General features: G+C 36.1%; 1 protein-coding gene across 1 annotated transcript in view; it reads left to right on the top strand.

The window, feature by feature from the left end:
* Positions 1 to 27,085, top strand: part of CSN8 (COP9 signalosome subunit 8) — a 184,229-nt gene that overhangs the window by 113,550 nt on the left and 43,594 nt on the right. Inside the window, exon 4 of the mRNA XM_090371832.1 lies at positions 11,979 to 12,108. Coding sequence (XP_090227958.1) covers positions 11,979 to 12,108 — 130 coding nt within the window. The remainder of the gene's footprint in view (positions 1 to 11,978; positions 12,109 to 27,085) is intronic.

The raw sequence follows: 27,085 nt of genomic DNA, 5'->3' as shown, positions 1-27,085 counted from the left end.
ACTTTTAGTAAATTAATAAGAGGAGTTTACCTCAATATAGTACGTAGAACACTTCCGTATGATACCCTCCAGAAATTAAAACGGAAAAAACGAAAAAATCGACAACTTACTGTTATATTAAAGTAAAATATAAATAATTAAATAATCAATTTAACACAATTCAAAATCAATTTAAAACAATTAAAATTCAAATTAACGCAATTAAAAGAATCTAACGAAAATATTCAAAACGATTTTCCTTCCTTACGTTTTGAATATTTTTGTTAGATTCTTTTAATTGCGTTAATTTGAATTTTAATTGTTTTAAATTGATTTTGAATTGTGTTAAATTGATTATTTAATTATTTATATTTTACTTTAATATACCGGTAAGTTGTCGGTTTTTTTTCGTTTTTTCCGTTTTAATTTCTGGAGGGTATCATACGGAAGTGTTCTACGTACTATATTGAGGTAAACTCCTCTTATTAATTTACTAATATTATTATCAATGTAGAACGTATTGAGTATTACAGCTCTGATTCATACTATCTAAGTAGAACGCTTTTGTATGATACTCTCCAGAAATTAAAATGAATATAACATTAATGCAAAATGATTACAGTAAAAAAATAAATTGAAAACAATTTTTAAAATTTTAATAAAGTTTAATGTAAATTTTGAAAAACAATTTTCCTTCCTGAAGCTGACAATACTTTTCGACCATATGTTGTGATCACAGGAATGAAAATTACAGAGTATGTAGGTGCATGAATCTTAAATAGAGATTATTTGTCTTCGCTCATGTGTGTAAAAGACCACGAATCGAAGATTAGATATGGATGGCAAATGTTAATAGAATTCTCATGTAATTTAATTTCATGAGAATTCTATTTCTGTAATTAAGTTTACAGAAATGTTTCTGCAATTAAGTCTCATATAACCTTGAATACCAAGTATTTGGCGTCTTTGAATAAAAAAAGTATATTTTTCTTAATGGCATGAAAGGTTAATTCTGACACTGCTGAATGAGAAGCATGAACTGAGGACACTTGCTATTTAACCCAGAAATTCAGCGAAAACCACAACATCGATCACTGCAAGAAATGTATACCCAGTCATTTATTTGTGTTGTGAAAGAGGAAAGGATTGTTCAGTGTAGCGTGTGATTTCCATACTTAAGATTGTTTTCTGGCCACAATTTTTAATTCGTTATTTTACAACATTCCTGCACTTTTTGGTCAGGTAAAATTGCATAAGACCAGATTTCCTATTCGCCTTGTTGTTTCTTACTGAAACGCAGAAGTTTCATCCTTAGCCATACAAGGATCTGGGTATGAGTTTATCCACATGTTGGACAAGATTTTGCAGCTCCAATGCACACTAAGTATTTATTTATATTTAGCCATTTTATTGACTTAATTGTTATATTAAATTATTTTCCATAAGTAGCTTTATAGTCCTAGTCAATCTCCTTGGTTTATTTTGAATTTAGATAGCGATTTTGAAAGTTAATACTTGGTGTCTGTAGATTTTACCGTTCATAACTAGCTGCTATTGTTATACAATATTGAATAGTGTAACGTTAAATAGAGAACTTGATAGCGTAAGGTTTAACGTAAAATTAGATAATGAAATATGTAGCATTGTATTAGAAATCTGTTAGCTTAGTATAGTATTATCAGTTAATCAGCAAAATTTATTAATTTTTTTTTAATTCATTGTTAATTAAATTGTACTTAAATGGAATCATGACCCAGACTAGAACAGCAAAGCAATGAGCACAAAGTAGCAGTAGTACTATGGCTCAGGGGAGAACCAGAGGGGACAATTATCCAACACATCACGGTCTAAAAAAAATATTAGTATTAGTAATGACCGCATGGTGCAAGAAAGCACCATGCGGTCATTACTTTTGCTGCACCAGCCAAAAAAAAAAAAAAAAAATATCCGAACAAAACAATGATAAAAAATAAATAAAATAAAAAAAATAAATAATAATAATTAATAAAAAAAAAAAGGAAATTAAACCTATCGTCCTATGTGCTTCCCATACCCGAAGGTACTATCCAGATGACCTTTGAATTTCCCCAAACTGTCGGCCTCTACCACCCACGAAGGCAACTTATTCCAGTAATTTATAACTCGCTGGCTAAAATAAAACTTCCTGCAGTCCAATCTAAACATTTCCCCCAGTAACTTGAATTTATGTCCCCTAGTTCTATATCATTTATAATCTTGAAAATTTCATCCTCATTCATTTTACTGATGCCTCTCAGAGCCTTAAACAACTCAATCAAATCTCCTCTAAGTTGTCTAGTTTCCAAACTCTGTAACCCACATATTCGAAGTCTTTCTTCATAAGGACGCCCTTTTGCCGATCTCACCAGGCGAGTTACTCGTCTTTGCACCCTTACAAGAAGCTCGATTCTTTCTTTAGGTTCGGTCTCCATACTTGAACACAGTATTCCAAGTGTGGTCTAACATAAGCCTTATATAATGGGATTATCATGTCCCTATCTCTACTTGCAAAAGTTCGATAGATCATCGATAGCACACCATGGGCCTTCCTTGCAACCTGTTTACAATGCTCAGAGAATTTCATGTCTGACTGTATCGTAACACCCAAGTCCTTTTCTTCCAGTACTGGGTTTAGTTGAACTCCACCAAGTGAATAAGTTATTTTGGGATTACTGTTTCCCAGGTGTAATACCTTACACTTTGTTGGATTAAAGCATAGCTGCCATTTTTCTGACCATTCCTGAAGTCTATCTAGGTCTCTCTGAAGAAGCTCAGCTTGACAGTGATCATTAACTACTCTAACAGTTTTTAACATCATCTGCAAATTTAGACGTCACGCCCTCTATCCCTTCATCAATGTCGTTTATGAAAATTAAAAACAACAGTGGTCCTAATACTGATCCTTGGGGAACCCCACTTCTTACATCAACCCAATCTGAGGAATAGCCATTTATCACAACCCTCTGAATCCTGCCCTGAAGCCATCCTTCTATCCATCTAAGGATTTTCCCAGTGATTCCAACCTGTTCCAGCTTATAAAGCAACCGCTCATGTGGTACTGTGTCAAAAGCTTTGCTGAAATCTAAATAAACAATATCAAAATTATTCCCTAAATCCAGCTCGTGAGTGACCTTTTCGAAATAGCGAACCAGATTTGTTAAACATGATTTTCCCTTTACAAAACCATGCTGAGTATCCTTGAGAATTTCAATTCGATCCAAATGATCCTGAATTCCACCCTTTTTCATTGCCTCCGTGATTTTCCCTACTACTGAAGTCAGACTGACAGGTCGATAATTTCCAACTTCACTTTTAGAGCCACCCTTATGTATGGGAGATACATTTGCACTTTTCCAATCCAAGGGAATCTTCCCAGAGTCTAGTGATGCTCGCATAATTAGCCTCAATGGTTCAATGCACTCGCTTGCCGCCTCCCTTAAGATTATAGGGTATATTCCATCAACTCCAGGAGCCTTACTGGTCTGTAGGCTCGAAAGTTTTTTCATTAAATAATCTTGCGAAATTTCAATATTATTAATTACATATTTTTTAACTTCGCTCCCACAATTTCCCATTGCCACAAAAGGTTTTTCATTTGTAAATATCGATGCAAAATAACTGTTGAGTTCATCTGCAACGGCAGCTGGTGTATTTAATACTAACCCCTTTCCCTTACGTAAAGGTCCGATCTGGTTTGTCCTGCTCTTCTTGGCATTTATATATGTGAAGAATTCTTTATCCCCCCCCCCCTTTGCTCTGTTTGCTAGTGATTTCTCATAAACTGCCTTTGCCCGTCGAACCTTTTCTGCGGCTCTATTACACATCACCTTGTAGCTGTTATAGGCTTCAGTACTTTTTATTGCTCTGTAACCTTTCCATGCCACCTTTTTCTGCTCAAGTAATGTGGCAACTTCACTATTCATCCAACTTGGAACCCTCCTTGTGGAGTGTTTTTTTTTTAATGGTATATACGCATTCAAGGCATCTGTGATTAATGTTTTAAAAGCGTACCACAGTTCAAATGTATTCATTTTCTGCATGATATCTACCCAGTTAATAGAGGCCATGTAGTACCTTAAGGCATCATAATTTACTTTTCTGAAATTAAAAGCCATTCCTTTGCCTTTTACTTCTGCTACTCTCTCGTCATCATCCACCATAGAACTCTGTGATCACTTTCTGTTACTGGTTCCTCTACTGTCAACCCTGTTATGTCATCTGATTCATGGATGATGATGTCTAGGATATTCTTTTCTCTAGTACTTTCCCTGACATGTTGATACAAATAACTGTCATCTAGTTGATTTAAAAATTTTGTTCCCCATGCTACTGGTTCCTCTACTGTCAACCCTGTTATGTCATCTGATTCATGGGTAATGATGTGGTCTAGGATATTCTTTTCTCTAGTACTTTCCCTGACATGTTGATACAAATAACTGTCATCTAGTTGATTTAAAAATTTTGTTCCCCATGTCTAGTTTCCTTCCCATTTACTCCAATCAATTTGAGGCAAATTGAAATCGCCCATAATAAGACATTGTCGCTTACTTGCCCATTTCATTTGCATGTAGATGCTTTCCAACTATCTCACACCATACAGATATGTGAATTATGAAATGTTTGCAGACCTTTCTAGAACACGATATGATCTAGCCAAGGAGGATATCTTTGTATGTGCTAGGTGCAGAGACTGTGAAGAAATTGGGTGCCAACTGAGCATTCTGATGGGCATCTATGAGAGCTTGAGGTGTAGGGTAGATGCCCTTGAAGAAATTAATATGAGAGGCCCATCATGCTCTCAGCTGCCCAACTCAATGGCAGAGCTCATTCCTGTGCATCAGGCAACAGAGCGACACTCTCCAAGGCAGAATGTGTTGGTCCCACGGGAGCTACTTACTGTTGGTGACTCTATTGTCAGGGATACGGGGAATATATATAATGCAAAAAGGATGGGTGGAACAGGACCAGGATATGTCTGCCAGGGGGAAAAAGTTAATGATGTTGTAGAGCAGATATCTATTAAGGGCACAAAAGGTGAAATTGTTGTACACGTTGGCACTAATGACCTTAAGAGTAAAAGATCTGCAGATTTACTTAACAAGTACAGGTCAATGTTATAAAATTCACATTAGGTTTAAATTTGAAAGGGTATGCAATTGTGCCCAGACACGATACAAGGGAGTATATGACGAGAGCCTTTGTCAATAAATTCAGGCCTGGAGAGATTGTGCAAAGCTCATGGAGTAGAATTTTTTTTTCAACATGTTTTGTGCTTGTTAACAGCAGAGACTGCTTTTGCATAAATGGGATACACTTAAATAGAAAAGGTCCAAGAATATTTGCTGATGCTATCAAGGCAGTGTTAGGTGGGTTGGAAAACCTGCTAGCTTAGGGGGATTCACAGAATAAAAGATTAATAGTAGCCACAGACAGAGGCAAAAGTGATTCTTGCACTGTTTCTATTGTAATAAGTAGCAGCCTATTAGAGCAGGGGATTTCATGAACTTGCTGGGGGATTTCATGAGCTGCTGGGAGTCATCATGGAACAAGTAAATACATGGGCTGTGTTAGGGTAACTAAGAATATGAACAAGTTCATGTATACTTGCATGTAAATCAATGCTAGAAGTATAGTAAATAAATTTTGATGAATTTGAAGTTCTGATCGAGACATCAAAGGCAGATATTGTTTGGATATCAGAGACAGGTATAGAAGGGAGGAGGGGTTATGCTGTTAGTTAAGAAATACGTAAAATCCAAGGAAGTACAGGGTCGACATGGCTAGACAGTGCAGTGTTGAGGATGTTTGGTGTGACATAAGCACTATGAAAGAGAAAATGAGAGTAGGAATGTGTTATAGGCCTAATGACTCTGTGAGTACGAGCAGTTGTGCAGAGAAATAGTGGGCCAGTAAATCAGAATGTCTTGTAATGGAGGATTTTAACCTTCCACATATTGACTGGAACTTGTGGTCACTCGCATGCTAGCAAGACTTTTGTGGATTTATTGGAGGATTGTTTTCTACAGCAACATGTTCGAGGGGCAACCAGAGGGAGTTATACTCTTGGTCTGATTGTCAGCAGTTATTATTCATGCATTAAGAATTTGTAGATAAAGGAAACTTCATATCTGCCTGCACAATTACCCCAGATCCTTTTCATTCTCTACCACTGTCAGTGTAGTACCACAGAGTTGATACATTGCTCTGGGGTTGCTGTTTCCCATATGTAGTACTTTACATTTGTGAATGTTAAACTTCATTTGCCACCTCTCAGCCCATTTGCTCAACTTTTCCAGATCCTGTTGCAGCAGCATAGCATCAGTAGTGTCCTTAACAACCCTGCCAACCTTTGTATCGTCTGCAAACTTGGACATTAAGCTTGATATACCATCATCAGTATCATTTATAAATACAGAAACAATAATGGACTCAACACTGAACCCTGAGGGGCTCCACCAATAACATTAGTCTACAATGAGCAGTGTCCATTGATTACCACTCTCTGTCTTCTCCCCCTCAACCATCCCTTTATCCATAGCAGCAATTTGCCTCCAATGCCACACTGCTCCAATTTGTGTAGCAGCCTTCCATGTGCAACAGTATCAAAAGCCTTTCTAAGATCCAAATATATATCAAAGTTATTCCCTGCATCCAGTTCTTTTGTGACTGCATCATAGTATCCAATCAAATTGGTCAGGCAAGACTTTCCCTTAACAAAACCATGCTGTGTCTGAGCTATAACTGAAGTCTTGTCTAGATGATCCTGCAGTGCTTCTTTAACCAGTGCCTCCATTAATTTTCCTTGAACAGAAGTTAAACTCACAGGTCTATAATTACTTGTGTCAGCTTTTGATCCTCCTTTGTGAATTGGGGTCACATTTGCACATCTCCAGTCTATGGGTACCTCTCCTGAGTCCAAAGAAGCTCTCATAATTATGGCTAAGGGTGTGCTGCCTCCTTTAATATAACTGGATAGATCCCATCCATCCCAGGTGCCTTTTTTATGTTTATCTTCAACAATTTCTCCTCCACTTTCCTCTCAGTTATTACAAAATCATCTAGCTCACTGCCAGAGTTTACTTCACCTCTGGCCTTTTCCTTCCTGAATGTAGATGCAAGATACTCGTTTAGTTTGTTAGCCACCTGAGAAGGATCCTCAACTGTTGAACCATCAATATCCAGTGGACCAATCTGATTCATCCCTTTCCTTCTGGAGTTTACATAGGTAAAGAAATCTTGTGTTTTTTTTTCTTTGCCAAGAATTTCTCATAATCTGCCTTTGCCTGCCTAATCTCCTTTGTGACTTGGTTACAGACCAGCTTATATCTATCATAGGCTTCCATGTCACCCATTAATTATATGTATCCCGTGCCTTTTTCTTCTCTGCCATATGTCTCATTAGTTCATCTGACATCCATTTAGGCCTAAACCTTGAACAATATTTCTTAGTTGGTATGTAAAGCCTAGTAGCTTCCAAGATAAGTTCTTTGAATGCTTCCCATTTTGAGTTCAAGCAGCTTAATTTCGGAGGTCTATCTTTCCACGATTGAGCATATACATTTGATGCCTTTTCTACCCCTTATCACCTGCTAAGAGAGGTAGTTAGATGATGTTCTTTTTATTTCTGATAGTAGCACTATCCAAGACATTTTGCATTCATTTAATAATATTCATCCTAGACTCAATTTTACATTGGAAAGTGAAAATATGGATACTAAGTCATTAAATTTTCTATATTTCATGCTTACTCGGGACTAGAATAAAATCCAATTTAACATCTATCGTTAACCAACAACACTGGTATGTTTCTGCATTTCTGAAACATACTGCATTTCAGTATGGTTTTTCTATACTATCACCTGCATCTATCATTTTTCTGCAGCTATCACTTGTTCTACAAAAGGTCTGTTATCTTTAATCAATTTCTCAATACCTATAAATATTCAACGACGGAGTCTGCTTTACACTCAGAAATATATGGATATTAACCAGCAGATTCTTAAACAGGGGTTACCCCATTGCTACAATAAACTGAATTAGGGTACAAACTAAGGATAGGATACAAAAAACTACACCAACCAATAATAGTAACAGCAAAAAAATTTCTGTCCCATATGTTGAACAATGGCACAAACAGCTTAACTTTAGTATCTTTAAAGATACTGAATTTAAGATTGTGGCCACACCAATATGGAAATAACATGCTATTCTGAACAATTGCTCACTCCCTCCCTCTTTCACGTCACAAATAAATGATTGTGATTGTGACTTTTCTTATCAAAGATCGACGAGGTTTCTGCTGAAATTTCGGATTAAACATCATGCATCCTCAGTTCGTGCTTCTTGTTCAGCAGCGTTAGAATTAGCCTTTCATGCCGTTAACAAAAAACATACTTTTTTATTCAATGAGGCCAATATACTTAGTGTACAAGGCAATTATAGGAGACTGTTAATTTCAGAAACTGTCAATTAAATTACACGAGAATTCTATTAACATTTGCCATCTATATCTAATCTTCGATTCGTGGTCTTTTACATGCATGCACAAAGACAAATAATCTCTATTTAAGATTCATTCTCACACATACGGTCGAAAAGCCTTATCAGCTTCAGGAAGGAAAGTTGTTTTTCAAAATTTGCGTGAAAACTTTTTAAATTTTTTAAATTAATTTTTAATTGCATTTAATTTAATTGTTTTCGATTTATTTTTTACTCTATTCATTTTGCATTAATGTTATGTTCGTTTTAATTTCTGGAAGGTATTATACAGAAATGTTCTATATCTCATATTGAGGTAAATTTCTGTTATTCTACAAATAATGCTTTAACACTTAAATAACAAATCATTATCCTTGCTTCTGACTTACAATCATATCTTCATTGAACATTCATTCTCCACTTGCTGGCATCACTCCTAAAAAAAATTGCAGCCATTATCAACCCACTTCACGATGGAAGCCTCCTCAACAATTCATGTTGAGGGAAATGGACCATAATCTGCCACGCTGGTGCAATGTGGTTTGCCAGATCGACTGTATTTAGCAGTCAGAGGCTTGAACACCAGTCTCCTCAAGGAGCATGTGCTACTGCACTCCCACTCCTGACCACTTGACTATGGAAGCTCCTATGTACTGGTAATTCCGAAACCAGGGAAAGATCGCTCTATCCCTCACAACTATACACCTATTTCTCTTACCAGCTGCTTGAGTAAAACTCTTTAAAAAAATGACATGGTATCTTGATTCAAAAAATCTAATCTCTGATAACTAATTTGGTTTCAGAAAAAATCGATCATCCCTGGATCTTTTGGTCAAAGCTGAAACAAACATCAGGAATGTAATTATCCAAAATGAGCAGCTTGTTATGGTGTGCCCTGACATAGGGAAGGCCTTTGACACCACTTGGCATTTTGGTATCTTGAAAGGTCTTTATTCTTTGACTTGAGAGACCACTTACCATATTTCATACAAAACTTCCTTCAGCATAGGTCTTTTCAAGTTTGCTATCAGCAAGTCGTCTTTCAAATCTATATATAAGAGGGAATCCCACAAGGCTTAGTTCTCAGTGCAATAAGAATAAATCATATAACCAAATGTATTTTCCATCCCTGTAAACTTGTACATCTTTGCCGATGATCTGAATGTTTCTTGCAGTTCACAGAATATGAACTTCATTGAAAGGCAATTACAAATTTCACTTAACCATATTGAGCTATTGTTGGTTCAGAATGGCTACCAACTATCTTATCAGAAATCTAGTATCATTCACTTTTGTAACAAATGAAAGATGCATCCTGACCCCAGAGCTACACTTAACAAATCATCTTATCTCAATTGTGAATAGCATTTTCCCCTTAATCTGATTTTTGATAGTAAGCTAAATTTCTTGGAATATGTCAAACATCTGCTGACTACTTGCCAGAAAATAATGAACATACTCAGAGTTCTTTCTTCTACAACATGGGGAGTAGACCGCTACACTTTACTTCACTTGTATAGAACTCTAGGTCTTGTTTTGATTATGCTGCCCTGCTAGAGAGAGTTGTACTAGCATGCCTTGATCCTGTTCAAGGTTCAAGGATTGCTATAGGCGTTTATAGAACATCGGTAGTACAAAGTCTTTATATCGAAGCACACGAAGTTCCACACTCTCTGGAGAAAGAAGTTACTTCTGAATTATGCAGCTAAAATTCGAAGCATGCCTACATCATCTAAATCAGCCAAATAGGGTGATACTTAGTGATCCACAGTTTTTAAAATGCACTATAGAAATAAATGAAACAGATGCTAAAGTGCTCTGGGTTATTATAAACCCAGAGCAGTTTAGCCTACTGGTATCAGATTGCAGGCATTATCACTAACTTGGAATATACACGTTTAAAAAATCCTCAAGATCCAAACAGTTCAGTTCTCACATGGTCTATATTAAATCATCTTGTGACAGTTACTTCCTAAACTGGGGAAAACATTCTCTTGCAAATATCAACATACAACAACTCCATACTGCTCACACACAAAATTATATACATTTTACAAAAATTTATACTGATGGATCAAAGTCTGAGAGTGCTGCAATACTCCTCCCTTTTAAGACCATCTTAGGGGCTCACATCTGGTGAGTGGGCTTGGCACAACCAGGGTCATGAGCTGGATACCATCATTCTTCTCTTTCTTGATGATTTCCTTCTATTTCTGACTCTTGTTTTCTCTCTCTCTCAGGGTAATTCAGAAATTTTTTTTTTTTTTTTGGCTGGTGCAGCATATGCCTCAGGCTTCCTTGCACCATATAGATAATAATAATAATCTCTGTATCATTTCCCACTGAGTGCAGCAGTTATAGAGCTGCATTCAGTGGGAATGCAAGCTTGATGGATTCACCATCAAGCTTGCCCTAGAAAATATTCTTCATCTGTCCATCAAAAAAAAGTAAAATATATATGAATTCACAGAGTACACTTTTAGCTTTACAAAATACCTCCTCACCAACCAATCCATTAATAAAAACCATAAGAAGTAAGTTTATACATATTCAAGAATTCTGGCAAGTAGTAAACTTTTGCTGGATCCCAGGCCACACGGGGATATCAGGAAACGAGTGTCCAGACTATGCTGCCAAATATCCATCCAACCCAGCCTCATAATGTTCTTGCGTTCCATATGTTGATTACAGATCTGGTATATGAAGGATATGTAAGGAACAATGGACGCTTCTATAGCAAGCTCAAGCGGATAATAAGCTCTTTCAAATAAAACCGGAATCACAGTTACGGGCTTGTTGATTCCATGTTAACAGAAAGGAGGAAGTAATCCTAGCCAGAGTGAATTGTCACAGTTAGTTTACTCACCTATTTCTCCTCACAGGAAATGATCCTACACAGTGTATACACTGCAATTCTACGCTCACAACAAAGCACATTCTTCTTGAATGCATCCTGTACACACATGCCTGGCAACACTTGTTCAGTTTTCTTCCAAATCTTAAAGAATCTTTGAAACTTTGTCTTATCATAGGTAACAATGTTAATCTCATAGTTATTCTGCTCTTAAATGGATAAAATTATATGTTCGTTTCCGACTGTTCCCATAACAGTCACCATTGGTAATCTCCACATTACTGATAGATGCAATATGGCCCAAGCAGCCCTTGCACAAAAAATAATGACAACAGCAACTTATGTGAGTAAAGAAATGCATAATAGATACTATCATAATGCATGATGGGACATTTTTGTTAACAGACTGTTGAAAACAATGGTGAAACTATTGTTTTCAACAGGCTATTTAACAGAATTAAACCTGTCAAATACAGTGGTGAAACCATTGATTTTTAACAGGCTGTTAATGTAGAAAGGATTTTTATTAACTACATATTCAGATGTTTATTTATGCTATTATTAGGATTTTATTTATTGTAATTTATATTAATTTAGAATATTTGTTTGTGAAAATAAGGATATATATATATATACTCTTTTATTTTAGACAAACATAGAATTGAGTAAAGTTTGGAATGTTGGACAAAAACTATGGAGCCGAGATTTTCCAGGAGTATATTGCAGCTTGGACGAGGAGTGGCCTGAGCACATAAAGCCCATCATATCTGCAATTGGAGGTTAGTTTTTTGAGAAGTGTGATAAATTATAAAGTATCAGTTTTTTTTTTTTTTTTTTTTCCTTCTATATTTGTTTGCAGATATGTTGTTTTGTTTAAAATTGAACTTTTTACAACAAAAGACTGACTTTGCAATAGCTATCTTTGGATGTGGAAGGATTCAGAATTCAACATGCTTACTACATCCATATTGCTGTTAATGTGGCTGAATTTAAAATTTTACTTAAATGGCTCCCAAGTAAAGAAATGTTAGTTATAGTTAAATGTTATAGTTTTTATATATGTTTGTAATGCTACTCATTGTTATTTTTCACAATATGCCATTTTTACTGAAACACAATGTTGTACTTGCGGGACAGAATTATTTTTTGCATGAATATCCAACAATCGCTTTCTAAAGTTATTTGTTTGTTTGCCCTTCCAGTATTTCTTGTTTTGTCGCTGCACTGACTGAAATAAGATGCCACTTGTTAAAGTTAGATACTTATATGATGTTCCTTAAAAGCGTAAGGATTAGCAAAACATCCCCAGTCTTTTATTATTTTATTGGCTTGTTTTGATATTTGTCTCTATTTGTCTGTGCTACTTCAACTTTATTACTTTGTTCCTGTGCCGATGCACCCACCCTTTGTTATAAGACTATACTTTAAAGCATTAGATATCCTCCCTCTGTTCAAAGAGTATTGGTCCCACATCTATTATTTTCAGTTTCCTCCCAGCTGCACTCTGAAATAGTCAGAAAACTGTGATTGTGAGCCATAACGTTGTTGATTTTCTTTTTTTAACAATGAAAAAGTTCCTGGTAAGGAGTATTCCATCCAAGAGTGCAAGTACTGAAAGTGCCAAGCCCGAAAAAAAAAAAGAAACAAAAATTAGTGTGCAGACAGTATAGTGATAATTATTTGTCTTTTGGATTTTTCTAGTGTGGTGATAAAACATGCCCATCCCTCAAGTGTCTCGTGTGCAGATAAAAACTGAGCAATACTGCTATATTTCCAGTAAACCGAAACAGCATTTCTCAACAAAACATTCTTCTCTGGCATGCAAAGATATCCATTATTTTTGATGGTTGTTGCAACAAAACAAAAAACAGGCAACGTTCACGATTTTCGGTCGTATTTCAGAAAAAGTACAGGAAGCTAGCTATAAAATAGCTGAACTTATCATAAAGGCCAAGAAGCCACACATAATAGCTGAAATTTTGTTAATGCTGGCTTGTAAAGAGATTGTGAAAATAGTCCTGGGCCCAGAAGCTGCTAATGAAATTTCAAAAATTCCACTGTCAGGTGACACAATCAGTCGCTGAGTCAGTGATATGTCCAGTGACATTGAAGACATTATGAAGGAGAAAATCAAAAGCAGTCAGAAGTTCTCACTTGAGATAGAGTCCACAGATGTTAGCGGTCATGCTCAACTTTTTGCCAACATTCATTTCATCAATGGAGGTGTAATTGCAACAAATTTCTGTTTTTTTTGCAAAGTACTAACTGAGCAATCTATCAGTGAAGAAATATTTTGTGTTACTAATGAATATATGCTCCAAAATGAATTAAATCGGAAGGATTGTGTTAGTGTTTGCATAGATGCTTCCATGACAGGTCGAGTTAAAGACGTAGCTAAAGTGTGCGAAGTGAATCCTACATACGATGTGACCATTATCTTATTCACCATGAAGCCATTGTTGCCAAGTCTTCGCCATCTGCTCTGAAAGTTGTGCTGGATGAAGTAGTAAAAGTTGTTAACTTCATAAAATTGCAGCCCCTCAGTTCGCAGTTTTTTTCTGTTTTGTGTCAAGAAATGGGATCTGAACGCACCATGCTCCTGCTATATACAGAAATACGGTGGTTGTCACGTGGTAAAATGTTAATGCACCTTTATGAACTTAAGGAGGAGGTACAGGCGTTTTTAACGGTTGAGGGGCATGAGTATGCAGAGTTATTTGCAGATGATGAATGGATGACCAAATTGGCATATCTTTCCGATATTTTCGTTCACTTGAGTGAGCTGAACCGAAATATGCAAGACAAGAACGAAAATCTTAAGAGTATGGATAAAATTCAAGGCTTTCAGAGTAAGCTGGATTTGTGGATACGATGCATTGCAAATGGGTTGTTTGAAATGTTTCCAACTGTATGGCCACTTGCTGCTGGTAATAAAGTGGTGATGGACTTCATTAAAGAACATTTAGATAACTTGCAGCAGAAGTTCAAGGATTATTTTGGAGAGAGTATTGAAGATTTCGACTGGATTTGTGATCCATTTGTTGCAGATACAAAATCTCTTCCGATGAATGTACAAGAGTAACTAACAGATCTGAAGGCAGACAGAACATTGCTATTAAAATATTGTGAAGTGCAATTGGACACATTTTGGTTGCCATTAAGGAAAGAATACCCAGTTAACTCCGAGATGGCAATTAATATGTTATTACCATTTTCAACTACATGTTTGTGTGAACTGGGCTTTTCGACCTTGACTGAAATTAAAACATCAAAGAGGGAGAGACTCAGATCTATTCATGAAGAAATGAGGCATGCATTGTCAACAATTCCGCCACACATCAGCCGTCTGTGTTCAGCAAAGCAGGCACAAGTATCACATTGAAGATATGCATAGTTATTTGGCTTAATACTAATAGAATTTTTATTATTATTTATTTTATTTTTTTTTTGCGTTGCGTTTCTACAGTGATTTAAGGTTCATAAAATGTTAATATGTGCAGGAGCCAATTTCTATTGGATTGTAGGAACAATAATAATTGATTCTATTGTGACTTATAGCATATTCATATTAACATTGCCATAAACTATGCTTTTTTGGGGGATAAAAATTTTGATGCGCTGTGTTGTGTCATGGATAACTTAAGGTGTGCTTCAAAGAGAAAAAGGTTGTGGAACACTGCTCTAGGCACCTCTCAGATCACAACTTGGTGATGCACTTTTCTCCAATGGAACCTTTCTCTCATGTTGTTTAGCATTACAAGAATGCAAAATGAGATGATCTGCAAGATTTTTTTTCTTCTTTTCCTTGGTGACGTTACTGTTTCAAATCTGATGTCAACTAAATCATATCAATGAAATTTTTCTTGTAGGGATGAAATCCTTTATTCCATGCTCCACCTTAATATCTTGTCCTTAATCTAAACCTTGGTTTTTCAATAGATGTGCTAAGGCTGTTCAAGGTGTAAAAATGTTGCATATTGAAATTGGCTTGTGTCCAAATCTCCAGGTTCATTTTCTGCCAATATCAAAGCTTGGAACAATTGTAAAGCAGTTATTAATCAGTCCAAACTAGATTTTTAGCAGGCTAAGGGTAGAAAATGTGCTCCTTGTTCAAATGATAGTTGGGCATTCTGGTCTCTTGCCAAATCTACTGGCCACAACTTTTGCTCATCTCCATTCCCACCTCTGTTCAGACCAGATCGTTCTATTGCTACTTCAGCCAAAGGTAAAACTGACCTGCTAGCATCCTGCTTTTCTTCTAACTCATGTAGTGATGATCTTGATAAACCACCTCATACCATTCCCAGTACACTCCATTCAGTGCCTCCTGTGGTCTTCCATCAAAAGAATGTCAGAAGGATTTTGAACTATCTTGATGCTAAAAAAGTTCCAGGTCCTGATGGTATTTCTCCACTTGTTCTTAAAACCTATGCTCCTGAGCTTACTCCTGTTCCGTGTCACCTTTTTAACTTTCTTATTCCAAAGGTGTTTTCCCTTCTGCTCGGAAATTTGCTCATATTTAGCCAGTTCCTAAAAAAGGGTGACAAATCCCTCCCATCCAATTATCATTCCCATTGCTCTTACTTCTATGCTTTCTAAAGTAATGGGGGAATAAATTAACTGTCACTCTTAAACTATCTAGAAACCTTCCATCTGATTAAAGATCATTGGTATGAATTTCATCAGTGTCGATCCACTGGTGATATTCTGGCTTGTGTTACCCATCTGTGGACAAATTCAATGGTCAAGTCTGGTGAAACTCAAGCAGTTGCTCTTGAAGTTTCGAAGGCTTTGATCGTGTTTGGCATAAAGGTCTTCTAAATAAGCTTCCATCTTAAGGTTGTTTTTTTTTTTTTTTTGTAATTATCCAATATCCAGTTTTCTCTCTGCTTGCTCACTGTGGTAGATGTTCTGTCTTCTAACTTCATCACTAATTTTGTCTTTCTCCCAAAGTTTGGTACTTTTGCCCACTCTTTTCCTGTCGTATATTAATGATCTTCTTCCATTGACCTGTCTATAGTTTTGCTAATGACAGCACATTGCATTTGACTTTCCAGTTTGAGTAATCTTACCCTTCACAAACAGCTTCAACTCCTCAAATATCCACTGCCAATTCCTTAAATGCTGATTTCCAGGTAATTGTCCAGTGGGGCAAAGATAACTTAGTTGATTTCAATCTTTGTAAAACCTGGTCCTGTCTTTTATTTTGCTCAAATGATTGTTTTGCTCCTATGCTTATCTTCGATGATAGTCTTATTTCTAGGGAAGATCATATATCCGTATTGGGGATTACCCTGAGTTCTAATCTATCTTACACGTTACAAATATTACTTCCTGCACATTTAAAAAACTGGGTTTTCCTTTTACTCTCAGCATTACTTTTCTTCCAAACAGCTGTTCTCTATACAAATTGCAAATCTGCCCTACAATGGTGTATTGTTATGTTTCTGCTGTGCCTTTTCTATAGATACTCCATGGGCACTGTTCTTCTGAACTGGCTTCTATAATTCCTGCTCTCTCTTCCAAAGGAGTCCGAACATGTGCTGCAATCAATCAACATCCTTTTACTGTTCAACTTCTGTTTTCTGGAGTAACCTCCCATCATACATATTTCCTGAAAATTACAATCTGCAGAAATTCAAGGTCTAATGTCAACAAGTATCTTCTTTCAACTTCTCAACCTTCAACCCATACATGGTACTATGTACTATGGTTCTAATACCTCTACCTCTTGTGCTTAGTGCTCTCATAAAAAAAAATATATATGTAGATATGCTATTTGATAGTATATTTTTCAATGAAAGGAAGATTATGATAGGTGCCAATTTTTATGATGATATAATACAATTTGTTGCATAAATATTTCTACTTTTTATTCATTTTTATATCGAGTTTAATTATGACTGAATGCAACTACCAGTTCTTCAGTATGTCCTCTTCACTGTTTTTTTATTAGTACTATTTAACTTATTTTTTGTATTATGCTTTGATATTTCTCAACTAAATATTTTTGAATTATAGTTCAAATATTATCTGATCAATGAATATAAATTAGTATGCAAGCAGTTAGCTTTATGACTCAGGACTAATATACCCATGCCTAGCATTGAAGTTCCATTAGTGATCCCCACTCCACCATCTGGCATCATTGTTTGAAAGAGCAAGAATGCTAACTACATTTGGAAATGACTTAAACTGTTGCTGAGCTTTATATCCCAAAGTAAAACTGCTAAGAACTGAATGTGAGTTTCTTCTGTTGTTTTCATTTGCTGAATTGCAAAGCAAGGGTCAAAAGGTCAACATCTTGGTTAGTTGCCATGTGAAAGTGGAGAACAAAAACAATTACATTCACATTACCTCTCACTGATTTTGTGATTTTACTCCCTTGTTAATAATGTTATAAATGTCATTTTGCGAGTGATTCCACTTGCAAAATGGAATAGGCTTTGATGAAATATTGGCCAGATGCAGGCGTTCACTCTCCAATTCAGTTCAAAACCCATCTCATTCCCAAAGAGTGTTCATGTCACACCAAACCTGCCAATAAAACATACTGAAAAGGGAAGGCATGCAGAGTTTATCCATGGTGCAGGGGAAATTCTTTCTGGTTGTCCTGATTTTAATACTGATTTTGATATCATATATTTAGATTTCAGTAAACTTTTGACACTTTCCACATGAAATGCTTCTGTACATAGGGTAGCTGTTTGACATTGGGGCAAGTTACTTCTTTGGATAAAGGGCGATTATTGAGTGGCAAAAGACAGGGGTTGGTTATAATTGGCCACTGGCCTTCTTGGACAAATACTATTAATAGAGTTCCTCGGTGTTCGTTGCTGGGCCACTTGTTCTTTACAGTGTATGTATTATTGTGATATTGGTGAAGATATATCAAGTTTATTGTCTAAGTTAGCTGTTGACATACTACTACAGCAAAGCCTAGATAAATTTTGCAGATTGGCTTAGAGGTGGAAGAGGGAGAGGGAAGGGGGCTATTAAGTTTTAATACAGCAGGCTAGGAAGAGGGCTTTACTTTACTAGGAAGAGGGCTATTAAGTTTTAATACAGCAGGCCCTCGTTATATTGCGGTTTGGTCTACGCTGATTCGCTATAACGCTGTTCTTATATTATAACCCGTATCTCACTCTAATGCTGTCGCAACTCACTATAACACTCTTTTACCAACATACAATTAAATTTTTGGTACGTTTAATGAAAACGTTTCATCTGACGTAGTTGATAGCGTGAAAATGAATAGCAAAACAGCATTAAAAAGTTTTCCATGCCAACTTGTAAAATTTTCCCACACTCTGTGAAATTTTCTTCCACGCTAATTTAATTGCAGTATTGTTACATAGTTCCGAAATCAACATTTTAAAAAATGGTCAAGTATATTGCTTATAATATTTGCATTATATGCATTTATCTGAAATCTAGTCATCACTCAGTACAGTGTTAGGTAACAGACAGTTTACTCAAACATTGTATAATAATTAATGCAATGGAGTTACATTTTCAAAGATGAATAATGGTGGATAAGAATTAAAAAGCAACAATGTCTGGATGCAGTACGAAGCCTACTAAGGTAAGAAAAAGACTGGATTTGAAAATTAAATTATACGCTTTGAAGTGAATCGATTCCGTTCAACGACAAGTGGATGTGTGCAATCGTTTAGGACTGACAGGTTCAACTGTAAGAACAATTATAAAATTAAAGAATTAATTTTAGCAGTGGGAAAGACAGCTGTTCCACTGCAAGCAACTAAATTGGTTATGGCTAGGCCAGCTATTATTATATTTGAAACAGAGATACTTCAATAATTTTATTGAAGATAATATCCAATTCACAATTCCGTTAAGTTAAATATATTATTAAATAAAAAGCGATTAGCTTACATGATGAACTGAAGAAAGCTTGCCTTAAAAAAAAAAAAAAGAAAGAATAAGAAATGTGGAACCACTTAAAGGTAGTAAGGGCTGGTTCGATAGATTTAAAATTCAGGAAGAAGCCGTAAATGCAGATCAAGAAGGAGCCGAAATTTTCAAAAAAGAACTTGTTAAAATTATTGAAGAGAGGTGTTATACTTCTCAACAAGTTTTTAACATAGATTAAACAGGACTTTTTTTGGAAACGAATGCCTAAATGAAGCTTCATATCGAAAGAAAAAAAAAAACATGCCAGGCTTCAAAGCGGCGAAGGATCGGTTGACTTTATTGTTTAGTGGTAATGCTGCGAAGGATTTTAAAGTAAAACCCCTTTTAGTTTACTAGGAAGAGGGCCAAAGTACAACCCGAAATCGACCAAAGATGCGAAAATTCGACAGCCCAGGATTAATAGATTCATGATTTTAATTGGCATTTTAAGTTTAATTTTGATACATAATGTAGTTACTATTTAAAATAATTAAATGCACTTGGCATAATACTTTAAGAGTTTAATATCTATATAATATCGGTGTTTTGATACACCATAGACACTCTTAAAAACTACAAAGTAGTTGTTGTGGGCATCATTTGCTCTTTCTCATATTGTGCTCTGCCTTCACGAGGAGTTGCCATGATTCTGCACTACCTCAAATAAGTAACGCTTATTTGAGGTAGTGCAGTACTAATAGAGAAGACTATTGTTACTTATTCTCAGTGAGTACAGTGGGTGGTGGTACTCACTGAGAATAAGTAACAATAGTCTTCTCTATTAGTGAAGCGTTACTTATTTGAGGTAGTGCAGAATCATGGCAACTCCTCGTGAAGGCAGAGCACAATATGAGAAAGAGCAAATGATGCCCACAACAACTACTTTGTAGTTTTTTAAGAGTGTCTATGGTGTATCAAAACACCGATATTATATATGATGTAGTTACTTACCACATAATTATATATGTATGGAATGGAGAATATTTTATATGTACAGATTTTTAATATTAAATCTTTTGCCTGAAATTTGGCGTCTTTTCACTACCGTTTATTATTTGTGAGTCGCGGGAGTTGCGATGGTATATACCAGGACTCACAAATATATATATTACATTACAGGAATACAGCACTTGCTTAGTGCTCTGTTTTTCTGGAGTGAATTATCAGCGTTAAGCAGGGGTCACCTGTATTGGTAAATACAGGGTACTACATATGGTCATGTGTTTATGTAAGGAGTGGTTCCTAGAACGTTAGTTCAACTCCACCTCGTATCTCTCTGAAGAACAGTATCACTACAAATGGGCCAGATATGTGTGTGATGTAGGTTTGTGTATATTATGTGTGCGTTCTGTTGTAATGTTCTGGCTGCTTGGCTACCCAGAAGCATTAGTCACCCGGACAGATGATTCTGGGTACTTGTCCACACCATGGGAAGGTGGGCCAGTTCCAGTAGATGGGACACCTATGGTCTCAGAGTATGAGACAAAAAAAAAAAAAAAATCCTCCTCTGGGACCCACTCCAGAGGGCGGGGGAACCCTGAAAGGAAGAGAAAGAAAAGAATATATATAATTTTAGTAAAATAATAAGAGGAGTTTACCTCAATATAGTGTGTAGAACACTTCTGTATGATATCCTCCAGAAATAAAAACAAAAAAACGACAACTTACCGGTACATTAGAGTAAAATATAAATAATTAAATAATCAATTTAACACAATTCAAATCAATTTAAAACAATTAAAAATCAAATTAACGCAATTAAAAGAATCTAATGAAAATATTCAAAATGATTTTTCGTTAGATTCTTTTAATTGCGTTAATTTGATTTGAATTGTGTTAAATTGATTATTTAATTATTTATATTTTACTCTAATGTACCGGTAAGTTGTCGATTTTTCCGTTTTAATTTCTGGAGGGTATCATACAGAAGTGTTCTACGCACTATTGAAGTAAACTCCTCTTATTATTTTACTAATATTATTATCAATGTAGAACATATTGAGTAGTACAGCTCTGATTCATACTATCTAATATATATATAATAAAAAACGAAAGAGAAAAAAAAAAAACCCGAAAGGATATATAAAAAAAAAAAAAAAAAAGAGAGGGATAAAGAAAAGAAGAGTAGATCTTCCAGTTGTGCAACCATTAAGAACAGCAGCATCAAAACACATCGATGCCTCCAGCCAGATGGATTTTATCAACCTCGTATCACTGGAATCATACTTTTCCTCGGTTCAAACAATTCTTTAGCAAATACCTGGAACATCTGAAACTTACTACGGTCTCTTAAAAATGTAGCTTCTTCTCCTGGAGCTATACTCTTAAGAATTTCACATATCGCTGTCCTGCCATTGTCACATATTCAACAATTATATAGTATGTGCTGCCAGCCTTCCATGGCTCCACAACCCCAGAATAACATACCTATTAGGTGATACTACACTTAAAATTGCAATTTTTTTTTTTCATATATATTTTTTTTTATACAGTCCTAGCCACTGAAATCTCAGGAAATTAGGTGGCAGGACATGCCAGAGTACTTATTTAAAAAATACTGGAGTACCTGCCTCCACAGGGACGAGTGTGGGCAATGTTGGGCCTCAGCAGGGGTCCAGCAGCTAAATGGCTAGATGAACAACAGCACACAAAACTGCACCACAAAATATCCATATACTCTTAAATCTCTGGCTTTTACAGTGTATACGACAATGTATACTACCTGGAGATGGGGAAATCACTGGTGCCGTTAGACCCTAAACACACTTAAGGTGATAGAGAGCAAAAGAAACATAGGGGCAATTGTACAGCCTAATTGCATATGGGAAGCAGTTATCTAAGAATAATGTACAAATTAACAAACACACTCAAGTTAGTTGAGAATGAGATATGTAGGGGGCAATCAGTTAGACATGGAAGTTCTCTGAGCAGTGTGGACAGGCTGCCAGAATAGCTCATGTGGTTTGGTCAATGATATACAGGAACTTTTCCAGCAGGGATAAGGAGGTGATTACCCCATCCTACAAGGCAATGGTTAGGCCACATCTTGAGTACTGCATATAAGTCTGGAAGCCTCATTTTAAGAAAGATGTTCTAGATCTCTTAGAACAAGTGCACAGAAGAGAAACCAGATTAGTCAAGAACACAAATTGTTACTCTTGCCCCAAAAGACTTCGGTTCTGCAAATTGAAGAACTTATAAACTAGGCACCTGTGATGAGACCTGATTGAAGTGTTTAAGACTTTAAGTGGATTGAATAAACTTAATGAAGATGGTATTTTAACTTTTTCTTAGACAACACATATACAAAGGAACATGAAGTTAAATTGAAAAAAAGGTTGGCTGTAATATAGAAGTGAGAATAGTTGATTTTTGGGACAAACTATCATCTGCTCTTGTGGAAATGGGTAGTTTGAATAAATTTAAAGAAGGATTAGACATATTATTAGATGAGGTGAGTAATATTGTGGTTGTGTTTTTTTTTTTTTTTTTTTTGCTAAAGCTTGCTTCCTTTCATCATACACTAGTACTGCTAATAATAATAATAAAAACAACAACAACAACAGAGGAACAGAGGCAACCTATGTGGCCAACTTACTGACTTTCAGATTACATGTTTCCTTAAACCAGATCAATACCAAGGACTCTAGTAGTCTGATTATTTAACCTGACTATAGACACTAGACACTGTGATACAATACATGGTTTATCTTTGCTTATATTAACATGCACCACATCAACAAAGGAGGATAGACTTGGCATGTTTTACACTTCTTATTTAGAATCCCCAAACAGTTAGTAATTATCATAATAATAATTATCCTGATTAAAGATTTGAAGTTGGTATTAGTGTTAATGAACTTGTAATGCTAATAAATAAATAAAAAAAAATTCCCATATTTGTTCAAATCATTTAATATCTTGTCAAACTGTACAAGGTGTTTCAATTAAAACTTACAAAGGTCTGTTGCTTAATTTTAGGGTTAAGCTATTTGTCTGACCTTTTTTTTTTTTTTTTTTTTCCCCCCCATATTTGACTGAAACTTTCTGAATTTCATGTTAAAATCAAAAAAGATTTTACAATTTCTAAATTTAAATTTTCCTAATCAACTTTTTTTTTTTTTTTTTTTTTTTTTTTTAATGAGAAAGTTGTTCCTCATTATTATCAGTTTAGTTTAAAAATGTCATCAGTATTCTTCAGAAACAAGCATAAACCCATTTTATTTGAAGAAAGAAACAAACAAATACAGTGGCTACTTTTAGATGAAAACTTAACTGTGTTAAATGGTTAGCATACAAGGGCAGTTATGGCTTGTATCTCCTCTTACAAATAATGGCAAAAGAAATAATATTCAAAATAACTATTTTTAAAAATAATGGGATGGAAATCAGCTATTTCATGAAATGGAAGTTTAAGAATGTACTATTGTACATTTTCTGATAAATTTATTATTATAAATTTATCAGAAAATGAATAAGAAAGAGATTAATGACACAGGAATACTTAACTTTGTGACTCTGTCGAGACAATGCTTCAGTGAAGCATTGTCTCGACGATGAATTTTGATGTTCAATGAATGATCATTGGATCATTCATTGAACTACTTGTTTGATGTTTGTGGATCTATCCGAAACAGAATATGATACAGCCAAGGGAGATGCCTTTCTGTGTGCTCGATGTAAGGAGTGTGAGGATAATAGATGTCAACTCAGCGTTCTGATGAGCATTTATGAGAGCTTGAAGAACAGGGTGGATGCCCTCGAAGGAATTAAGTTGGAGAGCCCATCAAGCTTTCAGTTCCTCACCTCAGCACCACATCCTGCACTTATACATCAAGCAGCACAACAACAACACCCAAGGCATAATGCATTGCTCCCACAGGAAGTAGTTGTTGTCAGGAAAACAGAAAATATATTTTGTGCAAAAAAGGGTAGGTGAAATTGGTGGAAGGTATGTCTGCCAGGGGCAAAAATTGACAACGTTGTAGAGTAGAGATCATCTTTTAAGTTCACAAAAGGTGATATTGTTGTACACAATGGCACTAATGACATTAAGAGTAGACCTGAGGACCTAATTAAGAAGTACAGGCCACGTTGAGAAAAAGTCATAAATTAGGGTTAAATTTGAAACTGTCTGCAATTTTGCACCGACATAAAAGGGCGAGTATATGATGAAAACCTATCATCAATTTGGCACTGGAGAGTTTGTGGAGACTCGTGAGGTAGAAATTTTCTCAGTGTAGGCTGTGCTTGTTAACAGCAGATACTACTTCTACAGGATGGGATACACATAAATAGAATGGGCACAAGAATATTTGCTGATGCTATTGATGTAGTGTTAGGTGAGTCAGAAAACTGCTAGCTTGGTGGGGGGGGGATACACAGACTAATAGTCACAGGCAGAAGTAATTGTTGCATGGCTTCTACTGGAACATGCAGCAGCCCAGAAAGCAAAGTACCAGGGATATCAAGGTCTGCTGCAGGTCTTCATGGAACAAGGAAATACCTAGACTTGGTTTGGGTAACTAAGAGTAAGAACAGGTGCATGTATACTTGCATAGCAAATAAATTTGATGAATTTGAAATGCTGGTCAAGTCATCAAATGCAGACATTGTGGGGAAATTGGAGATGTGGTGATGCTCAGATATAAGGGATGCAGAAATTGCATATGGAGAGTACAGTGTATACAGACAGGAGGGTTATGCTCTTAGTTAAGAAGCACATCAAATTTAAAGCAGTGCATCCAGTTGTCATGCATGGTCAGTGCAATGTTGAGTCAGTTTGGTGTGACACTGGCACTGCAAAGGTAAGGATGAAAGTAAGAGTGTGTTATAGGCCAAATGACTCTAATGAGTACAATGAACAGCTATACAGAGAAATAAAGTGGACCAGTGAATCAGAATGTCTTATAATGGGACATTTTAACTTCCCAGATATTGATTGGAACTAGTGGTTGAGTCAGTTTGGTGTGACACTGGCACTGCAAAGGTAAGGATGAAAGTAAGAGTGTGTTATAGGCCAAATGACTCTAATGAGTACACTGAACAGCTATACAGAGAAATAAAGTGGACCAGTGAATCAGAATGTCTTATAATGGGACATTTTAACTTCCCAGATATTGATTGGAACTAGTGGTTGGTCACTTGCAAGAATTTTGTGGATTTATTAGGTGATGTTTTCTAAAGCAGCATGTTAGAGAAGCAACAAGAGAAAGAAGTACTCTTGATCTGATTATTAGCAGTGATCCTTCATGCATTAAGAATCTGCAGATAAAAGAACCAGTGGGTTGCAGTGATCACAGTGTGTCAATGTGGAATTTACTTAAAGATATATCTTGCTTTTGTAAAGGTGACCAGAGTGGTCTCAGACAGTTTTGAAATTCTATACAGCCGGACCAACTAATAATCTTACCAACAACAAATCTAAAGGGGATGTATTTATAGAAGCTATTAGGCTTTTCATACCAAATAAGAAATACTGTTAGAAACCTAAATGGAGCCGACCGGGCTAGCCGAGTGGGTAAAGTGCCTGCCCGGCAACCCAAAGGTCGCGGGTTCGATTCCCGCCTCGGGCTTGGATCAAAGTACTGCAAAAACCTTGGGAGGTGCAATATGGCCACAGAAGCCGATGCGCCAACAACTACCAAAAAAAAAAAAAAAAAAAACCTAAATGGATGTCAGATAAACTATTGAGACATGAGGAAGAGGTAAAATTTAATTTAGAAATCATAAAATCTAAATGATGATACTTAGTCCAGTTTTAACATTTAACATCAAATTCAAAAGTTTTAGCCAAGATATGATTAAAACAGAAAAGAAGAGAAAGTCCAGGTGAGAAATAGTCCTAAACTTAAAAATAGTGAGATAGACCCTAGTGTCTTTCAATCGAAATGCTCTATATATGTATTAGACTGCACAGTCCAATACATATATAGACTGTATAAAACATTTGTTATTTTCATTAGCATTAGTAGAGGCATTTGATGCAAGAAAGCAAGCTTATGCAGCATCAGCCAAAAAAAAAAAAAAACCCACTTCCACTTAACCCCTCTGTTTGTTCGAAATACCTGACCAGCTGAGCTTTAAATTTATTTAGGCTATCAACTTCCACAACAAGGAATGGAAGTCTGTTCCACCAACCAACCACCCGCTGGCTAAAGGCAAATTTCCGCACGTCTATCCTACATCTGTCTTTCCTCAATTTGAATTTATGCCCTCTCAGGTGATTTTTCTGAGCTAGAGGAAGAATCCCATCAGCATTGAGCATGCTTAAACCATTCAAGGCTTTATACACCTCTATCAGATCGCCTCGCTGGTGCCTAGTCTCCAGACACTGTAATTTGCAAAACTTAAGCCTTTCTTCGTAAGAGCACCCCTTTGTTCCATTCACTAATCTTGTTGCCCTTCTCTGTACTCGTTCCAGCAGCTCTACATCCTTCTTGAAATGAGACCTGTATACAGTACTCTAGGTGTGGCCTGACCATTGCCTTATACAATGGAATAATCACCTCCTTATCCCTGCTGGAAAAATTCCTGTATATCATTGACAATACTCCATGAGCTACTCTTGCAGCCCGTCTGCACTGCTCAGAGAACTTCATATCTGCCTGCACAACCACCCCCAAGTCCCTTTCATTCTCTACCACTGTCAGTGTAGTACCACAGAGTTGATACGTTGCTCTGGGGGTTGCTGTTTCCCATGTGTAGTACTTTACATTTGTCAATGTTAAACTTCATTTGCCACCTCTCAGCCCATCTGCTCAACCCTTCCAGATCCTGTTGCAGCAGCATAGTGTCAGTAGTGTCCTTGACAACCCTGCCAACCCCTGCATCGTCACAAAC

The sequence above is a fragment of the Mastigoproctus giganteus genome, chromosome 4 (assembly GCF_048544385.1).
Source record: "Mastigoproctus giganteus isolate SK-2022 chromosome 4, ASM4854438v1, whole genome shotgun sequence".
Taxonomy (NCBI): Eukaryota; Metazoa; Arthropoda; class Arachnida; order Uropygi; family Thelyphonidae; genus Mastigoproctus; species Mastigoproctus giganteus.
Note: the sequence above shows the minus strand (reverse complement) of the source record. Positions and strands in the feature narration are given on the sequence as shown.